Source organism: Rattus norvegicus, chromosome 6 (genome assembly GCF_021556685.1).
Source record: "Rattus norvegicus strain SHRSP/BbbUtx chromosome 6, alternate assembly SHRSP_T2T, whole genome shotgun sequence".
Classification (NCBI taxonomy): Eukaryota; Metazoa; Chordata; class Mammalia; order Rodentia; family Muridae; genus Rattus; species Rattus norvegicus.
Genome location: NC_141539.1, coordinates 30,389,947 through 30,411,569, shown reverse-complemented (window position 1 = coordinate 30,411,569; position 21,623 = coordinate 30,389,947). Strand labels below are relative to the sequence as shown.

The 21,623-nt window shown below is 46.2% G+C and overlaps 1 protein-coding gene across 3 annotated transcripts in view; it reads left to right on the top strand.

Annotated features, from left to right (window-relative positions):
- The window catches only part of Plb1 (phospholipase B1), a 136,076-nt gene that overhangs the window by 61,141 nt on the left and 53,312 nt on the right, over positions 1–21,623 (top strand). For all 3 annotated transcript variants that reach the window (XM_087552239.1, NM_138898.2, XM_087552240.1), the window contains 7 exons: positions 1,659–1,722; positions 9,386–9,444; positions 11,330–11,403; positions 12,031–12,074; positions 15,083–15,191; positions 17,532–17,583; positions 19,009–19,089. In XM_087552239.1, the coding sequence (XP_087408365.1) occupies positions 1,659–1,722; positions 9,386–9,444; positions 11,330–11,403; positions 12,031–12,074; positions 15,083–15,191; positions 17,532–17,583; positions 19,009–19,089 (483 nt within the window). The remainder of the gene's footprint in view (positions 1–1,658; positions 1,723–9,385; positions 9,445–11,329; positions 11,404–12,030; positions 12,075–15,082; positions 15,192–17,531; positions 17,584–19,008; positions 19,090–21,623) is intronic.

Here is a 21,623-nt window from a genome sequence, read left to right as displayed (position 1 = left end):
AAATTCCGCCAGGGCTGGCTGGGGGAACGTGCATGGAGTGTTCCTTTGGTGGTCTGGATCAACACAGTCCTTAGACCTGTCTCAGTGCAGTTCTTGAAGGGTCATGAGGTGTTGGGGGTCCATGGCACTGTGATGAGATACCTCAGACCCTTCACAGATCTCTGGCTAGTTTTTGAACCTTTATTCTAAGGAGAAAGAAAAAAAAACTTGTCTGAGTCTGGGGACAAGATAGCTGGGGAGTTAATCCACACCCACACTGTTTTCTTCTCACTTGCACCTTGATTATGGGTGATCACAGTTGCTTTCTTCCTGCTGAGATTAGATAGGGCACTTTACACTCCTCAAGGGACACCTACAGCTTGGTATCTTCCATTCAGGACAAAGGTAGGTAGATAAAGGTGAATTGTGTCCTTCTCTTCCCATCTTATGGAAAAGATCACCCCAATCTGGACTTCCCCTAAGAGACCCGGAGTGAAAGATTCTCAGGTGACAAGTGGCCCTGTGTTTTCTGATATCAGAGATAAACCTAGAAGGAAGCAGGCTCTCGTAGTCTGGCTCTGTGTCAATAAGCAAGGCCTTGGCCTCCCTGTGCCTTTGGGTTTTCATCTAGGAAGTATTGGCTGTGAGTGTAATGGTTTTGCCACAGAGAGTTATAACGCATGTTAAGAAATAGAGAGCATTTATTGCAGCATCTGGCATGCAGTGACTGCGAGGGAGGTGTTGGTATTGTTTTCTCTACATTGCTATTCTCTCTTAGGCTACATTATCAAGTCTCTTCTACACCACTAAAATGCAAGCTCAGAGAGGCAAGGACTCCCGTCAGTGCTCAGGCGTGATCTGTGGAGTGGCTAGATGGGCTTTAGACATGAGACTTAAGACATAAATAAAATACACTGCCGATCCAAAAGAATACAGTTAGGTAGAGGAACAGACACACCAGCCAGCAATTGCATGCACTGTATTAACAGCCGGAATTAAAATTTGTGTTGGGTCTTCTGGAGAACCACAGGAAGAAAAATCAACTCACCTGGTTAAAGACAAACTTCCTAAAGGTGCCCATGGCCTCAGTTTTGAAGAATGAATAGGAATGAGCCTAGTATGTAGAAGGATATGAAATGGAGAGAATAGAAGAGTAGGGGGAACCGTTTACACAAAGGCATGGAGGGGGGGGGGAGACAGAGACCTCGGTCAAGGACAGACGAGAGTAGACAAATGTTGGGATCCATGGTTTTATGCTGAGGATGGTTTATGATAGCCATTTGTTTGTTCAGTCAACAAATAGTGTTAATTTTCTGTGATGCTTGGCACCATTCTGGTCCTTGGGGGTCACCATAAGAAACAGTATGGACAGAACAGCCTGGCTCCACTGAGATTTTAGGCAGGGGAGGGTCACAGTTACAGCTTGCTGAGAGAGACCACTGCAAATGGAGAGGAGGAGTCCCTCCAGCCTGGAGCTGGTGACCCTGTTGAGGGTTCCAGTTCCAAGCAAGAGTATTAAAGGCCTGAGCTCAGCTGGGGGAGCAGCAGCCCTGGAGTGGAGGAGACAGAAGGAAGCGAGATCTTGACAAACATCGAAGTTCTATTCAGTTTTAATTGTTTGCAGCCTTCTATCCCAGTGTGTGCATTTACTGCTAACTTCCTTGTGTGTCTCACTTCAGATGAAAGAAGGAACAAAATTCACCTGTCCTGACAAAGACCCCTCGGACTCCATCCCCACAACAGGTAACATGGCCGGTCCTGTTCAGTGTGAGCGTCAACTCAACTTGAGGTCTGAACTTCAAGTCAGAACAACTTTAAAATGCCAAAGATTCCCAAGATGTGAACTCAAGATGGGCGAGAAGGCCTAGGAAAGTATTTATGGCTCTTGGAGAAGCAACAAGGTCACGTTTGTGCTTGATTATTCTTTAACTAAAATAATAACATCATTATCAGAGAGCACTTATTGAGCATTGACCCCACAGTTAGGCCACGCTGTGCAAGGAGCCTGAGGGTTGATGAGTGCTATGCTTCTGCCTTCAAGCCTTCATAGGTGAATTTGTTTTTTAAAATAAAAATTAACTTTTAAACAGGAAGCAAAATTAGCCAGTTCATACTTCTTACCCGAGGAAGGTGCAGAATGTGTTCAAGGGCTGCACAGAACATTATAAATGTACCATTCCCGTTCTCTCAACCGTGTTTCCTTCCTTTCCCTCCCTTCCTTCCTTCCCTTCCTTCTCTTCCCTTCCCTTTCCTTTCTTTAGCCTTTTCTTTCCTTTCCTTTCCCTTCTTCCCTCCTTCCCTCCTCCCCTCCCTCCTTTCTTCCTCTCAAGACATGGTTTCCTTATGTAGCTCTGGCTTTCTGTGCACTAGGCTGGCCTTGAACTCACAGAGATCCACCTGCCCCTGCCTCTCAAGTGCTAGGATCAAAGGTGTGTGCCACCACTGGCTTCACTATTTTCTAAAATGTTGCTGGGCTCTGAATATGAGACTCCCAGAATGCTCTAGACAGGCATCAGCAATCCTCCTAAAGAGGAAACCACATGACCACTGCAGCTTTCTTTGCGGTGAAGCAGCTTGGGAAATGATGTCGGTACATATGGAAAGTCACATGAAGGTCACAGTGGGACCCAGGTGGCTCAGCACCTTTGCTATGATGGCCGTGCTATAGGCCCTCATGCTTGGCATTGGAGGATTAGATTTGATTACTTCTCAGTTCACTTGTTGGTAAATTGTTAGATCTCTCCTAGAAGCCATTTGGGGGTCTCTGTCCTAGCTGATCTATTTTAACCTCTGACCTGGATTACTGAAAAGAGAAAATCAGGTTTGGAGAGGCCACGATACCTGTAAGGAGTTGTCTATCTGTAGTAACACTGTCTCCTTGTCCTGTGAGGCAAGCAAATGAGCACCATGACTAACTTGCCTCCATAGGCATCTTGGCTTTGCACGTCAGATTAAGTCATATAATTATCAAGTGAGTTTTTAAAAAATCACATTACTGGGTAGTGGTGGTATACGCCTTAATCCTAGCCCTCAGGAGGCAGAGGCAGGCATTCTCTAAGTACTGAGTTCAAGGTCAGTATAGTTTACAGACAAAGGTCCAGGACAACCAGGACTACACAGAAGCCCTGTTTCAAAAAAGCCAAAATAACAAACAAACATTTCACTAGAACCTGATACAAAATTTATTCTTCTTCAAAGCTACAGTGTAACAAAATAGACAATTAGATTTAATCCTTTACCTGTTGTTGCCTGTTTTTGTAAGAAAATAACCTGAATCTGGGACCTTAAAAAGTATTTATACTCTCTTTAGTCTCTGGCTTTGAAGCCTGGTATTTGATATTAGATTGCTTATGTGGTGATGGCCCCTGTGGCAAAGTTAGAACATGATAGAATAACGGGAAGAGACTTGCCAAAACGGGCCATGTGTTGCGGTAGCCTTCCTTTGAACTGCACATTTTAATGGAAACTAATTCACCTTACAATACCAGCATTAACCCTGTCCACGGGCACCCCCCAGCCCCCAGTGACCTAATTACCTTGCATTAAGCCCATCTACCTTAAAGACCAAGCCTCCAGAACTTGTCTTTGGGGGGTGGGGTGGGGGTGGGGGACCACACCACATCCACAAAGCCCACAGAAGTGATACAACTCTTACATGAAGATGAGCTAAGAGTTTAGTCTTCATACTTCTTGTTCCTGATTGATGACACTGCATTTCTATTGATGTATTTATTGGTTGGACTTTAACAACAGAAAGAGATGATCATCTTGATATGGGTGCCCTCCAGTTAAAAACCCTTATTCTAAGACATAGATAGAGGTAAGTGTATGGAGATACTGTATATATCTAGATAGATAGAGTATCAGTTTGAAGACTTTAATAGCCATACTTAACCTTATCACTCTGAGAGAGGATGATCTGTAAAGTATTTTGCAACCTCCCTAAATTGTGTTTCTGTCATGGTAACCATCCATTAGAACGTATCTCCACATCTAAAACCCAGATAAAGTACGGTCTCTTCCTTACTCCCTGACCCTGGTGACTATTGTGTTTATTAGTGCCTGACGAATTCAAGAGCCGCTCTCAAGGCCTTGCGATCTGAGAGACTTCAGTGTCGGGCACTGTTTAAGTAAACAGACAGATAGGTCGACCCAAGCCTCCGCTGAGCTAACCAGATGGCCTATGACTAAACCACACATGCCCGTTCGGTGAAATTCACACTCGCTTAAGAGTGTTGGGGTGTACCTCTGAGTCTCTTGGGAAATATCACTCAGGAAAAGAACCACAGAGACATAAACAATAAGGAACATTTTTTTTCATTTTTATGTCAGTGATCTGTGACTGAGCATTTTCTAACCATATGTGCACCTGAAGTCGTTACATGTTTTAAAAACAATAAGAGAAGGAAAAGGAAAACCCGAGCAAAGGAGCACATTACTGTTGTCCTTTAAGTGTTACTGTGTTTCTGGTAAATTCTTCCCTCTCTGGAAACCCTGTTAATGGTGTCTAGTTGAAATGGGAAAATGTGGTACCCATCCTGTTAGATCTGGCCATCTTCTCACATCGTCACTGGCTTAGCAATTGAGAGGAGCCACTAAATACTTACGGAATAACTGAATAACTGAGAATCTCGAATTCGCCCAATGATTCTCAGAGTTGATATGTAAACCAGGCCACAGTGCCACCACCCAAATGCTCATTATTTTCAAAACCCTTTCCTAGTGTGTCCCTCAACCCACAGATGTGCACGATCAGAAACTAGTGTTGCAGAGCAGGACACTGCCAGTCATCACTGGTCATGGTCCCTGGTGGTCTAGGTGTCTATTCTCATCACACACCAGAGCTTGTGGGCAACGAACCCCTACCCGCCCATCGGAGGGGCTGTGCAGGATGAGGTATGGAAAGCTGGTGCAAGTAACTTCTTATAACCAATCAGCATTTGGAATTCAATAAAGGATAAAGTCTTACAAAGTCTCCCTCCTGCTCCGTATGCATGTAGGATTTACAAAGCGCTTCGTGGCTTTTGTAAACACAGGCAATATTTTGATTCTTGCTATCGGATATCTGAGATGGCTTAAATATCTACTTGGGGGTCTACTGCTGAGTTAAGGGTTTTTTGGTTTTTTTTCCCCCAAAATGAGTGTCCCTGAGGAGTGGGAGGGGATGTGGCTCCTTGGTTATCTGTTAAACTGCTCATTCTGATTCCAGGCAGAGGAAACAACACATAGCTTTTGAAAATAGAAGTCACCGCTGTGCTGCCTGTGTGTGGCTCTCAGCAGCGGGGGCAGACAGAGTGACTTTACCTCCGTCACCGAGTCTTCCCAGACTCCCAAAAACTATTATTGTACTGAGCTCTCCCAAAGCTAAGGTGAGAAAGAGGCCATGTGCCAGCAGTAGGCTATCCTTCACAGGCCTTTCACCTCATTGTGACCCAACTGCCTGGGCCAGTGGAGGTTGCGAAGCCACCTGTTCACAGGAATTGTGACTTGGTATTGCCTGGCACCAGCAAGAAGTGTTGCCCCATGGGGACTAAGAGCCTGCCTGTCCTTCAGCACGTCCAGCCTACTCAGCAATATCAAATTCTTCCCCAAGAGGCTCTTCCATCTCAGTGTTTTCCTCCCTCCGTGATATTTTTTATGCTAGTAAAAAAAAAAAAAACATTTAATATGAATTGAGGATTTGATGAAGGGAGCACCTGCGTGCTAAAGGGTAGAGTAGAACTTTTAAATACAAGAGGAGGATTGTGGGACTTGGAACTGGGACCCCTGCTGACATAGAAGGGTGGGAAATGGAGTCAGTGAACTGGAGGGTCGATGCAAGGACATTATTTGGATGTCAGCATCCGGTGAGCGGAACAAGGCAGGAGATGAGAAGGTCTTATAGCTACGTTCATGGAGTCAGCCTCTGTATGCATAGCCTCCAGGTCAGCAGATTCGAACAAGGACAGCTCGAAAATGTTTAGGACAAAAGAGAGAGAGTTCCATCTACTGTGGCTTCACTTTCCTTTGTTATCTCTTAATCCATCCATTATAACTTTTTTTTTCTTTTTTTCGGAGCTGGGGATGGAACCCAGGGCCTTGCGCTTGCTAGGCAAACGATCTACCACTGAGCTAAATTCCCAACCCCGATTATAACTTTTTTTAACCTCATTTTCTCCTCTCTCTTCTCCCTTCAAGCCCTCCTGTATACCCTCTCCTTTCTCACCAAGTTTATTAAACTTCTGAAATCTGTAAAAGACCACTCACACTTTAATTCAAGCTAATGTCTAATTAACATATCTATAACGAATGCATAGAATGATCAGTGCTTCTCAGGAGCAAAGTGGCCTTTCAATACATGGATACAAGTATGGCAGCCAAAGCCAGGGAACTGGCACTTACATCACCTCAAACCTATAGCATTTCTTAGTGAAATTAATACATTTTTTTAAGATTTATTTATTTATTTTATGTATATGAGTAGCCTGTAGCTGTCTTCAGACACACCAGAAGAAGGCATCAGATCCCATTACAGATGGTTGTGAGCCACCATGTGGTTGCTGGGATTTGAACTCAGGACCTCTGGAAGAGCAGCCAGTGCTCTTAACCGCTGAGCCATCTCTCCAGCCCATACATTTCTTGTACTCCTAATGTGTGTGAGGTTCCATTTATCCACACTTAGATTAAATCCTCCAAAGGCAGAACTGATGGTTCAGTCTAATGTCAGTGAATTACCATCACTGTGGAAATCTTTCCATAAAATTCTTAAAACTGGAGGACCAATGGGTTGGGATGCCTAGCTAACAATTTACCGAGCAAATCGAATTTTTAGAGTCCGGCACTGGATAGTTCAAGTTGTAGGGCTACACAAGAACAAGACAGCAGCAGCCTGTTGCCTGCGGCTCAGGGGTATGGCGCGTTGTGGGCTGAGGCTATGTTCCCATCTCGACTCTGTACAGGCTGCTCTCTCTTCATAACCCAGTGCCTGATAAGGGCTCTGAAATGTCCATGAGTCAATGATGAATGTTAAACTTCTTTCAAGGTAGGGAACTATTCGTTCCAGATAACATTTATCTAATCAACCCACATAAATCCAATCTTATCTGGAAATAGTTGTCTTTCCAGAGACAGCAATTGCTAAAGTGTTTTTTTTTCCCCCTAGATTTCCAGGCTGTGTCTTTGACATATGTGATGGCATTAATAAACCTCAAACCAAGGTCTACAGAATATTAAGCACGGGCTCAGTCTCAGCAGTAAAATACTAGCCAAGTCAACCCTCCCACCAAGCCTTTCCTCACGTGCCTAATCTCCCGGCTGAGAATCCTACAGATGGCCAACTAGAGATCCCCACTGCAGAAACAAACTTCATAACCATGAGTGCACACACACACATACACATATACATACACACACACATACACATACACGCACACATACACACACACACATACACACACATGCATACACATACATACACACATACACACACATACATACACACATACACATATACATACACACACATACACATACACGCACACACACACACATACACACACATGCATACACATACATACACACATACACACACATACATACACACATACACATATACATACACACACACATACACATACACGCACACATACACACACACATACACACACATGCATACACATACATACACATACATACACACACATACATACACACATAACACACACATACATACATACACATACACACATGCATACACATACACACACATACATACACACATAACACACAGAAACATACACACATACATACACACACATATACACACACATACACGCATACATACATACACATAACACACACAAACATACACATACATATACATACACACATATACACATACATACACACACATACACACTCATACACACACATATACACATATATACACATATATACACACACATACACACATACATACACACACATACACACACAAATACACACACATACACACAAACATACACACACATGCACACACACATATGCACACACATACATACACACACACAGTACGGGAGTGGGGAAGATCTGTATGTGTGCATATTTTTGGTTTCCTTTTTACCAAATTTAAGAGGTAGGTATGAGCTGTCTGAGGTGCTTTTTATACATCTTTAAATTTTATTCTCTGTACACATGTGTGTATGTATGTGGGCCTGCTTATTCTGTAGAGCCTATGTGGAGGTTAGAGGCCAACTTACAGGGGTTCTCTCATTCTACCCTGTGGATCCTGAGGACATAGCTCATGTCTTTAGACATGGTAGCGAGAGCTTTTACCGGCTGAGCCATCCTGAGCACCCGGACTGCTTTTCCTCCCAGCTATAATAAATGTTGAAGCTTTGCAGACGAGTCTGTCCGTCCCCTTATATTTAACCAATGGCGAAGACCTTCCCCAGCCTGTGTGTAACAGTCAGCATTCAGAGAATCCACTATTATGGCCCTAAGAGTATAGTGATTGACTGGCACCACAAGCTAAAATAAACCACTTCGGAGTTGAGGGAAGGGATTTTTATTTTTATTTTTTTTGCTTCCCCACCCCCATAGCCTGATTTCTCTGGGAAGAGGTCATTTTAAAGTTTTCGTGCTTAGCCCTGTAGGCGTGTGTTAATGTGTGCAGCTGGGTCTGTGATTTGATATTGTTCTTCTAACCGCATAGAATAGCTGGGAAGGCCACGTAGGCTGTAATCATGTAAAAGGGAATGTGTTGCGTGCGTGTGTGTGTGTGTGTGTGTGTGTGTGTGTGTGTGTGTGTGATGAATTCAAGACATGATGATGGGAGAAGGAGGAATAAAGAAAGACACTTGGTGGCTCTAGAATCTAAGAAACAAGACTGCTGTAGTCTTTGCAACAGCAGCCACAGTTGTGTGAGCCAGTTTGTTCCTGGAAGGAAACAGTTACGGTCTCTCCTATGAATGCAGGAGTGAACCACTGTCCATGGCTTCCAAATGAAATCATGTTTCTTGGTGGTTCTCAAAATGTGGTACCCGGACAAGGCTTGGGTGGCCACGGTTCCTGAGCATCAGACGTAAAATTCTTAGACGCAGCACAGACCTGCTGAGTCTGAAGCTCCTGGCGGTGTGGGGCTGACAGTGGATTCCATTGTCCAGTCCATTCATGAGCCATGCGTGTGCCAGTCTGCATCCTGCCCTGGGACACATCAGGGACTTTTCCTTCCCAGTGCAAGTCCTCAGTGGGCGTGGCAGCTGCCATTCCACAAGCAAGCAGTGTGACAGTGGTAGAGAAGCCTGAGTTGGCGGCTGGTGGAAGCAAGGCATGCCACTGGGAGGCTAAGTTTCTTGGAGGCACAGGGAGCTAGGCCCAGGGGCTCCCGGAAACCCTCATTTTCCATTCACCCAGATCTGCTTTCCAGTTCACAGGCTGAGGCCGGCTGACATCAAGGTCATCGGAGCCATGGGTGACTCGCTCACGGTAGGTGACCTCAACTGCAGAAGAAAGAGGAGAGGAGATTTCGCGTGTGCTTTTGAGACAGGGTTTCATGTAGATCAGGCTGGCCTCAAATTCACTATGTACCTGGGGCTGACCTTGAACGTCTGCTCTTCCTGTGTCTACCTCCCAAGTGCTGGGATTACAGCCGTGGGCTACCACGTCCAGCTAGCCCATTACAAGGAGACTGTGAAACATGAAACTGAAAGTTGAGGTTTTACTCTTAGACTGTTTCTGGTCCCAGTCCTCAAGGGCTCCCTATTCTCTCTTCCTGGCATCCAGTGTGCCTCACCCAGTGTGATTTCATTCCAACTTCTACACTCCTTTGCCATGCTTCAGTGAAAAAAACAACAACGTAGAAGGGACCCTGAGGGAGCATGAGTGACAAAGTGAAGTTTTACAGCCCATGCCTGGGGCAGGGCAGCATCTCTCCAAAGACCCAGCCACTCCTGTCTGTCCATGTAGAAAAGCCAAGAGATGCCCACTCAGATGGGCATACAGAGATGATGGACGAGGTAGGAGCAAGGGCTGATGGGTAAGAAGGGAGGATCAATGGAAGAAGTTGAGGCTCCAGGGGTGAACAAACCCACTTGTGAAGCTGTCCCAAGGTGATACTCCAGACCTCTTAGAAAGCACACTTTAAAAAGAATCAGAATCAAATCCCTAGAGAGCCCGAGGGGGTTGGTCCCCCGAAGTTTCAAGAAACGAGACTTTAAGGTCACTCTTAGGGCGAGTCCAGCTGTTGTCTCCAGCGGTCACCTATGGCCTTAGCAGCGGCCTTTCTGTTCCTCCTACAGCCAAGTTTGAACTCTCCAAGGAGCAGACACCTGGCCACGATTGTGATTTCATCACAGTGAAGTCAGCTCACTGTGTAGCCCCATGACAGAAATCCTGTGAGGTCTGACACTCCTCACATTTGGCCAATAAAGAAGGTGCAGTGAGTGCCCAAGTCACTCTGCTGTGAGTCTAGAAGCCAGGCCCAGAATGTAGGATCTAGAATGTAAGCCCCACAGCAGTCTTCACCATGAGACCCCCAGCAGTTCCTTATCCCAAAGATCCTACTATGTGTTATCCCTGGGAGAGACTGGCAGGCTGGTCATTGGCACCTTACCAGCCATATATCTCAGTCACTATATGGTGAATGATACCTGCCCCTCCCCCCATGGTCTCTGGGAAGATGCTCTCAGGACAGAAAGCCATAGCGAATCACAAAGGTGTTCAGGACTTTGTGGGAAGGCAGCATGTGTGATGTGGTGGCGGTTAGGTATTGTGGTTTGAATTTGCTTGGCCCAGGAATGGCACCATTAGGGGTTGTGGCCTTGTTGGAGGAAGTGTGTCACTGTGGGGGTGGCCTGGAAGCCAGTCTTCTCCTGGTTCCCTTCAGAACAGGATGTAGAACTTGCAGCTCCTCCAGTGCCATCCCTGCCCGGATGCTGCCAGGCTTCCAGTCATGATGATCAAAGACTGAACCTCAACCAGCCCCAATGAAATGTTGTTCTTTATAAGAGTTGCCTTGGTTATGGTGTCTGTTCCCAGCGATGGGAACCCTGACAGGCACCGAACTGCAGTGAACCTAACCCAGGGATTTCTGCTGGAGTTTAGAAATATATGCTTCAGGGAAGACGGTGCCCTGAATATGAAGTCCATCTTCCGGCTCTTTCTCACCTGCATATGCGTGGGATGTGATGATGTCAAAGGCGTGATTCCCCTGATTATATGTCCCAATTTTAAAAAATGGATCCAGCACCTGCAAGTGTGTGCTTTTGAAAAAAAAAAAAAATACATGCTACAGGCTCATGTCTCCTGCCCGGAGAGCCGTGGGCCCTGAGGGAAAGCATGGACGCCACCAGCTATTTGAGTTCTCTTTCAGGCAGGCAACGGGGCAGGGTCCAGCCCTGGGAATGTCTTGGATGTCTTAACTCAATACCGAGGCCTGTCGTGGAGGTGAGTGGGCGCACAAGGGCCCCAAGCCTTCTAGAAAACAGTACCTCAAGGTGGGGGATGGGTCATCTAGTTTGACTCTATAACAAACTTCTAAATTCAATTTTATTTGCCCTCCCAAAAGGCTATAATCCCTGTAACAGGAGGTAGTGGGTGTTGCCTGGACAGGGGTTTCTGGGGTAAAAAGTACACAATTGTTTTGTACCTAGAAAAAGGGGGGGTGGCTTTCTCTTTGGTCAGGAGACCCTGACTTTCCTAAAGGCACTCTTTGAACAAGGGCTTTTCCAAGCTAAGCAGGAAGAGAAAGGCCCAGGGTAAGCTATCGACAGTAATAGAGAGGCAAAGTAGTCCCCTGGTGGCCCCAAAATAATCCTTCTGAATTGGAAAATGAAATGAAAGAGATCTAGTTCTCCCTGCTCCCACATCAGAGCAGGGCTCAAAGCTGAGCGTTAAGATAACAGGAGCAGTTTAAGTTCCTCTGTCTGCTGGCTCCGGTGTCCAGGCAGGGAGGAAAGGAATTGCAATTCCGTGATGGGTAAAGGGTGAGTCCACGGGGCTCTGGTTCAGGAGGGAACTCTGTCTTGCTTGGCATTTTAAACCGTCGTTTTCTTTCTTGCTTCTCACCGATAGTGTGGGCGGAGATGAGACCATCGAGACCGTGACCACCCTAGCCAGTGAGTACCCTTGTGCTCTGGGCTCGTAGGCTACGCCTGAGTACACTGCGCCTCCCGCTGGCGGCCGCCAGTCTCCCAAGGCAGCAGGATGCAGCTGTGTGCATTAGGGGGCGCTGCTTCCCCAAGGCTGCCGTCCTGGCTTAACTCCTGAGCTAATTAAAACCTCGGAGGGTTGTTTGCTTTTTTTGTGTGTTTCTTTTTTTGGTTTTGTTTTGGTTTGGTTTGGTTTGCTCCCAACGGGAAATCGCCTTTATCCAATAAATGAATTGCATGAAAAAAGAAAAGAGAGCTTAAACCAAATCTTAAGACAGATAATTTAAAAGTAATCCAATAAAGAAAGCATTCTGGACATACCACTCACCTAGGGTGAGGGGTAGGTGGGAGAGTTAAGTGTCTCTGCTCACAAGATTTTGCTGTGTAAACCCGCAGCGATTGCAGTGGTGAGAGATGAAGCTACCTTGCTCGGGCTGTGCAAACACGTTTTAGACTCAATATTTTCCTTAATTGCTTTGCCAACACCTACTTGGATGGTTTTTTGTTTGTTTGTTTTTTGGGTTTTTGTTTGTTTGTTTGGTTTGGTTTGTTTTGGTTTTTTTAAGCCTGGCTACATTTTTCTGTCGGGTCTGCCTTTGATCTTTTTGGTTATAGCTGTTGCAAATGGTTCCCATTGTGTTGTTATTTGATTCATTGTCTTTGTACTGCCCTGTTCAATGTTTATTCCTAAAGTACAATTTCTTTTAATAAGGTGTTAAACAACATTTACAGTATGTTCTTTGCTTCTTAGAAACTCTTAAAGATTTTACTTGGGAGGGACTTGGCTGGTGTTATTATGACTACTTTTTCTCATATATATCCCTTTGGTACATTATCTTGAGCTAAGACACAATTTGAGTTTTAAGCCAGCAAGGTTAGATAATAGGGAGACTTAATGTCCACACTGATCAGATTTCAGGTCTATTACCTATTTTTGTTCTTAGAAAGCTTTGCTGAATTTAAATAGGTTCTGTGTTGTGAGTCCTTGTTCCCTTGCTAGGAGTTGACTTAGACTGCTCCTATGAGTGTGATGAACTTGGCCTTCAGAAGGCCCAGCAAGATGGCTAGTCATCACATTGTTCAAGATCATCCACCAAAGTGATTTACAAATGACAGTGACAGTGTCACCCACTCAGGTGGAGTCCCCTGATACACTTAGCTTAGCTGTTCAGCTTTCTTTCCTAGAAGAGGGAGGGCAACCTGATTGTACAGGGCACAACAGCTGTGTAAACAGGTAAAATGCATACAAGGTCAGGACAGAACTTATCCCCAGTGCCTTGTTTTATTTAACCCAGCAGCTGCTCTAGCTCAGGGAGTGTGAGAGACAGACCTCTGCCCTGATCAGCAAGTCTCTGGGGGGCGAGGTGTGCCACCCCGAAGACAGACACATGAATTGATCATCAACAAGTGTGAATGAAAAAGTCTGCAACGTGGGGAAAAAAATCAGCAAAGAGATTGAGATTGGGGGTGAGAACAGAAATGTTAGAAATGCAAACACTTATTGAGCCAAATTACCTAATGAAAGCGTTGCCAATAGCTATAACCAAACAAAGCACCAGGCATAGAGGGCAAGGCTAATGAACTCTCTGATCAAATATCAATTAAAAAATAAATGAATTTGACCACAGCGTCAAAGAATTCTGGCATATGATCAAGAGGCCAAACCTAAGAATGGATATGATAGAAGACAAGATAAATTCTGAAGGCGAACAGAATCATCCAGTTAAGTTTATAGTACAAGATTTTTCAAATCTAGAGAAAAATATTCAAGCACAAGAGTCATGTGTTCGACACCCAGAATAGAGTCGACCAGAGACCCCCTCCACACTGTGTTATAGTCAGTGTATCAGTGTTAAAAGCAAACAATATTAATAACTGTAAGCATGAAAGGCTAACCCACCCACCAAGGCAGCCACAGAATAGCAGCAGATCTCATTAACAATCATAAAAGTCAGGAGGGCATAAAATAATATATTTCAAGCCCTGGAGGTAAATAACTGCCAAACAAAATTGCTCTATCAGCAAAACCATCTTTAAATTTTAATTTAAAAAGAACATTCTAAGAACAAAACGAAGAAACTAACTTTGATGAAGAGAAGCCCCGAAATGGAAAGATTCACTAATGACTTTTACCAAGCCTTTGGCGCAGAGCTAAAAGTTGTCATAAAACCATTCCATAGCATGGAGAGAGCAAGAACACACCTGACTCGTTCCACAGGCAAGCATCGGTCTCATACCAACACTGCGGAACACAACAGTAGCAAAAAAAAAAAAAAAAAAAAAAAAGTCCGTTTTCTTTGTGATTATAGATGCCAGATTGTCAGCAAAATACTTGTAAATTAAATTCAAGAACACATCGTGACCATATGCAAGTTAGTTTCTTTCTTTCCAGAGATACAAGGATACATCATCATACACAAATTAGTATAGACAGAAGTCACATAATCATCTCCGTAGATGCAGGAAAAGACTTCAGCGGTAAAATCCAAAAGTAACAGGGACCTGAGTGTAGTGAATTATTATGTGCTATACATATTCTGAACCTATGGGTCCTGACCCCTTTGGGGGATTAAGAACCCATTCATAGGGGCCACCAAAGGTTATTCCTGCATGTTGTAAATTTACATTACAGTTCATAACAGTAGTAAAAACCCAGTTACAAAGTAGCAACAAAAGAACAGGAAGTGCATTAAGGGGTCGCAACATTAGGAAGGTGGAGAGCCACTGGTGTAGCGTCTCAGCCTGCTCACCATTCTGTTCTGTGGCGTTGGGGCTGTGCTCTGTCCTCCACACTCAGTGCTCAAAGGAACTTGACAGTTGGCTGTGTGATGCCAGCACTCACTAGGCTTAGGTACAAAGATCACCTGTTGAGGATAGCCTGGGCTATATAGATGTCCCTGTGGCAAAACAACAAAAGGAGGAGCTTGGGAGGATTGCTTTGGGACCATTGGTAAACATGTCCCTTGTCTTTCCAGACATCCTCCGGGAATTCAACCCCTCCTTGAAGGGCTTCTCTGTTGGCACTGGGAAAGAAAACACTCCCCGAGCATCCTTCAACCAGGCCGTAGCAGGAGCCAAATCTGAGTGAGCCTGGGTGTCCTGGAGGGAGTGCATGTTGGGGGAGGACACAGGTGAGGTTGCTGGAAAAGCTTGCTGTGTATAGCCTTGGATTTCAGTGTAGGCTTGGCCTGGTAAGGAGTTGGGGTTGGAAACTGGAGTGGGCTCTCCTGGGAGGATTCTTTGCTTGTCAGACACACAGACCTGGCCAGTGTACACTCAACCCTCCCCTAGCAACCAGTCAAATTCCTCTGATGCCGTGCATACACTTGGAGCAGATCACGCGGCCTCCTATGTAGACCTTATTCCCTTACAAAGCAGTGGCTCTAAAAGGGCTCATGGTGAATCCTGCTCATTAACTAGCTATTGCTGGTGTTGAATCTTATGTGCCCTGCCTTCATCAGAGGGGCATTTGGGGCTCTGTAGTCTGTGAGCTTCCTGTGTCGTAGGGAGAACACTCACAGGGGAGAGGAGACCCTCAGTGTCAGCCACATATCTTCCGTGGCCTCGGTGAACCTCTGAAGCAAAGCGCTCAGGCTGTTGTGAGCCTCTCTAGTGGACATTGTGATGTTGACCCCATCTTAGGTGTGAAAGCCCTGGCGAGCTACACTCCTGCACACACTGATGGTGGGCCCAGCACTAATTCACCAGGATTGCAGGACTCTCCTAGTGCCTCAGAGATCACGCCCCACGGTGCTGACCTGATGGTCCCTAAAACTATCAGGTCAACCTTCCTGGTCCTGTTGTCTCCATCCACCCTCCTCCATCTCTGCTTGCACACTCAAGGCACATTCAAAGCCTCGAGTGCTCCTTGGAGCCTTGTTTCCTAGCCAACGAACATACAACACTACATCCAGTTCAAGGGAATGTGTGGGGAAGAACACCCCATTCTGTTTGACCGATTTTTCTTCCAGATTTAGCCCAGGCCACATTTGTCCACATGGGTCTTAAGGTTCTTGTAGTTTGGTTTCTGGAGTCCCTGATGTTTTCCCAGCTTTCAAGGCCATCCTGGAGCTATAAGCCACCTCTAAGTGGCTTTGGCATGTATGCCCCACAAGAAAGGCAGATCATAATAGCAAACGCAGGAGGTTTCAGAATGGATTCGAAGGCTGCTTCTCCCTTTGGTGAGGATAGGGATGGAAGTGATCTGCCATTTTCAAGGTAAAGGTTGCTTGAACAGTAACTGAATGGTCTCTTTACCAGGGGGTAGCACCAGAAGTCAGGCAGTTCTAAGCATGGTTAGATGAGGGAGACACATAGGTAAGAATGGACCCCCAGAGTCAAGGCCCTATGGTAGCCACAGTAAATATGATTGTCATCCTTGTGTCCTACACAGTAACTCTGTCAGGCGGACCATGTAGAGGGCTGGCTCCCTGTTTTATCAGTGAATAAAAAACTAAGCCCCTGAGTGGTGAAGCACGCATTCCAAACTCTGATCCAAAGAAAAGAGGGGTTGTCATGGCAAGTTAAGTGACTGATTCATGGTCGCCCTCCCAGGTATCTGACACCCAGTGTTCTAGGGCCAGGATCAGAGCAACCAGGCTATAGATAGCTGTGTTGGGCATGGTGCTGGGGAACTTTGGGGATGGTGACAGTGACAATAGAAATTGTTCTAAGGCTGCTTGCCTTGTGGTAGTCACTAAGGCCTTCACATGACTCTTGCTGTGACTCTCTCAACTCCATGAAGAAGGCCCAGCCCTTGCTTTATTTTACAAAGGAAAGTACTGGGTTTGTAAGGTAAAGGTCTCCAAGGTGGTCGTGGGTGGATGTGGCATTCAATCCCTTGTTATCCAGCAGGGCCGTAGCTCTTATTCACGGGGCTGTTTGGATCCCATTGGCACCCACAATGACTCCATGAGCAGGTTGACCGTCATGTTACTGTCTTGCTTTACAGCATAGATACTGAGCCTAGGGCCCTGTTCACACTCAGCAAGCGCTCTACCACTGAACATACCCCCAGTTCTGTGGTCGCTTTAAACTGACGTCACCTTTGGGGGGTGCATAAGTAGGCCATGACATCTATCCACATGGGCTTGAGTTGAGTGGCACACGACGTAAAATAAATACGCAGCCGCCCGTTTGCATTGAACAAGCCCGGCTTGGAAGAGAAGCCAAAAGTTTATCATTAAATACCAACATGAAAATCAATGCAGTGAGAGTCAACCCCTCAAACGTGCAGGCCTTTACCCCTCTCAGACAGTCCGTGCTCCCCAGTGAAGCCCAGATATGGATAGAGCTGTGTGTGGTGAGCTTCAGTGCTGCCCCCAACCTTCCTCTCCTAAGTCGATTGTCAATTGCTTCTCTCTCTGCTACGTTGCCCTTCTAGACTTTGATTCTCATCCATCTCCTTACTGTGTGTTCCCACAGTGGCTTAGCTGCCCAGGCCAAAAAGCTGGTGAGCCTGATGAAGGATGACAAGGTGAGTCCGGGATCTGGCAGCGTCAAGGACTCCTAGCACAGCAGGATAAACCCATAGACTCAGAGAAGTCAGCAGTCAGGTGAGAGGGGTGAAGGACTCGGGCCAGGTTTCTAGCAGAATCTGAGCCTCTGCACCTCCGTTCCTTTGCAGATAGAGTCCTCACTCTCTGCATTAGCCAACTGTACAGAGTAAACATGCATGGCCAGTCAAGCCTGGGGCTGTAGATATGGGAGGAAGATACAGCACAGTCTTATCTTGCAGGAGCTCTTAAGAGAAGACAAACATGAAGAAGCAAGATGATGAATCAGTTGACTCATTATTTTGTTAAGAGTTGTGCATAGATTAGAGGCGGCCACGGTGGGGGACAGGACCCCTGATTGGGGGGAATTCAGAAAGGAAAAACAGGTGTTTGAGCTGGGTTCTGAAAAAATGAGTGTGAGATTCTCTCTCAGATAAAAGAACAAAGGTGGTATCCGGTGGATAAAAGGACAAAAGTAGGGGGTCGTGCCTGGTTATTTTTATGTGATATGATGCATCACCACCACCATCACCCCAAAATCCACTGTTAGGAACATTTCAGAATATGTCTATGCCTAATGTCAGGTCTTCCTGATCCCCACCCCCCACCCCCAGCCCCCGTTCTTCTTTCACACTCATTTGGAAGCAGAGGCCAGAGACAATGTAAGAGGCTGTGAGCACCACAGCCACCCTTGGCCATGGTGTATGGAATGTGTATGCCCATGTCCTTCCATGCAACCCTATGACTTCAAACACTGCTCTAGGTGTCTCTTGCAGGGGGTTCTAGAGGTGGTAAGCTCCTGGATCCTCCTGCCACTCCAGCTAGAATCAAGCTTCCTTCCTTCTTTCCTTCCTTCCTTCCTTCCTTCCTTCCTTTTATCCTTCTTCCTTTCTTCCCGACCTCTCTCCCGCCTTCCCTCCCTTTCTTCTTTCCTTCCTTCCTTTCTTGAGTTTTTTGAGACAAGGTTTCTCTGTGTAGCTCTGGATGTCCTGGAACCCTCTCTGTAGACCAGGCTGGCTTTGACCTCAGAGAACTACCTGACTCTGCATTGCTAGTGCTGGTGATAACACTGTACGCCACAATGCCCAGATCCAGCTGGGATTTCTCACAGGCATCTTTAACTCATGGGTTAGGAAAGTCCCTTCTTAATGGAAGATGGTCCTTCTTTTGCAAAGCAATTTAGAACTCTAGATTTCTAGAAGATTCTAGAGCAACCTTCCCTTTCTGGGGCCAGGACCTAATCCCCTATCTCCCATGCAAAACTCAAAAGAGCTCCTCCTACCAGGGTGATTGGGGACAGACCTGTATCCTACTGTGCCAAAAACTGGTTTGAATTCTGACATGTGGGGACGACTGCCTCTAAGAGAGTTTCCTACTTAACCCTATTTGTTTTCTATTCGTTGTAGACAATAAACTTTCAGGAAGACTGGAAGATAATCACTGTGTTTATAGGAGGCAACGACCTCTGTGGCTCCTGCAATAACCTGGTAAGTCTTCAGCCCTTCACCCTCAGGAAAGAGTCCATAGTTGGCCACTGGGTCCTGGAATAGCATAGCTGGGTCAGGACATGGCTTGGCATGGATCCAGCTGGGGATTCATTAACCTTAAGACCCAGAGGGTACTCATCAGGAAGATTGGTCCTGATGAAGTTTCCTACAGAGGTAGCCTGGGTGTATCATTCTAGAAAACTAGATAACCTTGTGTTATCTGGGGATGTCTTGCTTGTTTTCGTAGCTAATCACAGGTCGGCTCCTGTCTGCATTACTTACTGGCCTTGCCAATTGCACCTTTGTGCTGTCTCTAGAGAAAGTGATTTCCCAGAAAGTGAGTAGGCAAGGTTCAGGTCAGCACCTCTTGGGGATGATGGGAAACTCACAGTGGAGTTCCTCTATGACTGCCACGTGTGTTCTTCCTGGTTTCCCAAGTCCCTCTGAAGGAGATCCCTTAAACCAAACCACCTATGAGTCTCACACCCACACCCACACCCATACCACATGCTGTGCCCAGAGGTGAGCAATGGCAAATGAGACACAAGCTCTGTCCTTGGGGTTTCCCTTAGCTGGGGGCCAGAAACAAGCAACTCTTTATAGCACAGGAGAAACACCACCACTGGGCTCTGATGATACATAAACAAGTAACTCCACAATTCCAGTAGCCATGGCATGTGGAGAGCAAGGGGTTTCTTAGCACATCATGCAGAAGACCTGCTATGTTGGGCAGGGAATGTCTTGATTAGGATTTTATTGCTGTGAGCAGACGCCGTGACCAAGGCAACTCTTCTAAAAACATTTGATTGGGGCTGGCTTACAGGTTCAGAGGTTCAGTCCAGTGTCAAGCATGGCAGCATCCAGGCAGGCATGGTCCAGGAGGAGCTGAGAGTTCTACCTCATGTACCTAAGGCTAAGGCAGCTAGGAGAATACTGGCTTCAGGGCAGCTAGGATTAAGGGTCTTAAAGCCCATGCCCACAGTGACACACCTACTCCAACAAGGCCACACCTACTCCAAGAGGGCCGCACCTCCTAATAGTGCCTCCCCTGGGCCAAGAATATTCAAACCTCCACAGGGAACTAACAGAGTAAGGCAGGGCTCATGCCCAGAGGACGACCTGTCCCCAAGCCCTTACAATACACTTTCCTGATGTCAGAGTCATCTAGGGCTAGGAATTTAAAGCTGAGATTTAAAGATCTCACAGGAGAACTGACAGACTTCTGGGGACAGGTGAAGCTTTGGAACCTTGGTCCCCCTCCCAGCTTCCTGAGGGACACAGCTTTAACCTGTTGTGAGGCAGGGTTCTTGGATATGCTTCATCCAGAGAAAGGGTTCCATTGATTTTTTTTCAATGCTCTGAAAATGGCCTAGTCAAGTGTGGAGACCTGAAGATAAATTTCTTATCACCCACATACAAAGCCAATTGTGTCTGTGTACACCTGCAACCCAATGTGTTTGTGTGTGTGCACTCTTGTAACCTAGTGTGCTTGTGTGTGTGCACACCTGTAACCCAGTGTGTGTGTGTGTGTGTGTGTGTGTGTGCGCGCGCGCGTGCGCGCACACGCCCGCCCGCCTGTAACCCCAGTGCTTGGGAGAAACAAAAGTATTCCTGGGTGCTTGCTAGCCAACCCAGTCTAGCTGAACAGATAAACTTCCAAATCCGGTAGAAGAAACTGTCCCAAAAAATGAGGGAGAAAGCCATTGAGGAAGACATCTGATGTGAGCCTCTGGATTCCATATGCATATACATGGATGTCACCTGTATATATCCATCCCCTCCCTACTTCCCTCTCCCTTTCTTCTCCTCTTCTTCTTCTTCTTCTTCTTCTTCTTCTTCTTCTTCTTCTTCTTCTTCTTCTTCTTCTTCTTCTTCTTCTTCTTCTTCTTCTTCTCCTCCTCCTCTCCTCCTCCTCCTCCTCCTCCTCCTCCTTCTCCTCCTCCTCCTCCTCTTCTCCTCCTCCTCTCCTCCTCCTCCTCTTTCTCCTCCTCCTCCCTCTCTCTCTCTGTCTCTCTCTCTCTCTGTTTCTGTCTCTCTGTCTCTCTGTCTCTCTGTCTCTCTGTCTCTCTGTCTCTCTCTCTCTCTCTCTCTCTCTCTCTCTCTCTCTCTCTCTCTGAGTTCTAAAATCACAGATTAAAAAAATCCAAGTGTTATTTCTGTTTGGAGGTTCCACAAAGTCCCTCATAGCCCCCATGCATCCTGAGGCACTTAGAAGTGTCTGGTGCACCCGAGACCTGGAAGAGGTGGTAGAACCGGACAGTGTATACAATGCAGACTTGGGGTCATCTGCTTCAGTAGCCCCATTTCGGAGGAGCTACACAGGATAGCTAAGGCTCAACCCTAGTCAATACGAGATCATTTCAGAGTTTTCCCTGGCTCCAGGCCAGAGGAAAGACCCTTTCCTGAGGGTCATAGGGAATGCAAGCATTGTAGCTAGGGCCCCCAGAGGTTAACCCTCTGTTTCAATATGGCCAACTCTGATGAGAATACGGAAAGAGGAAAAGCCAAGCTAGGAAGCAGTCCTGCTTATAGGG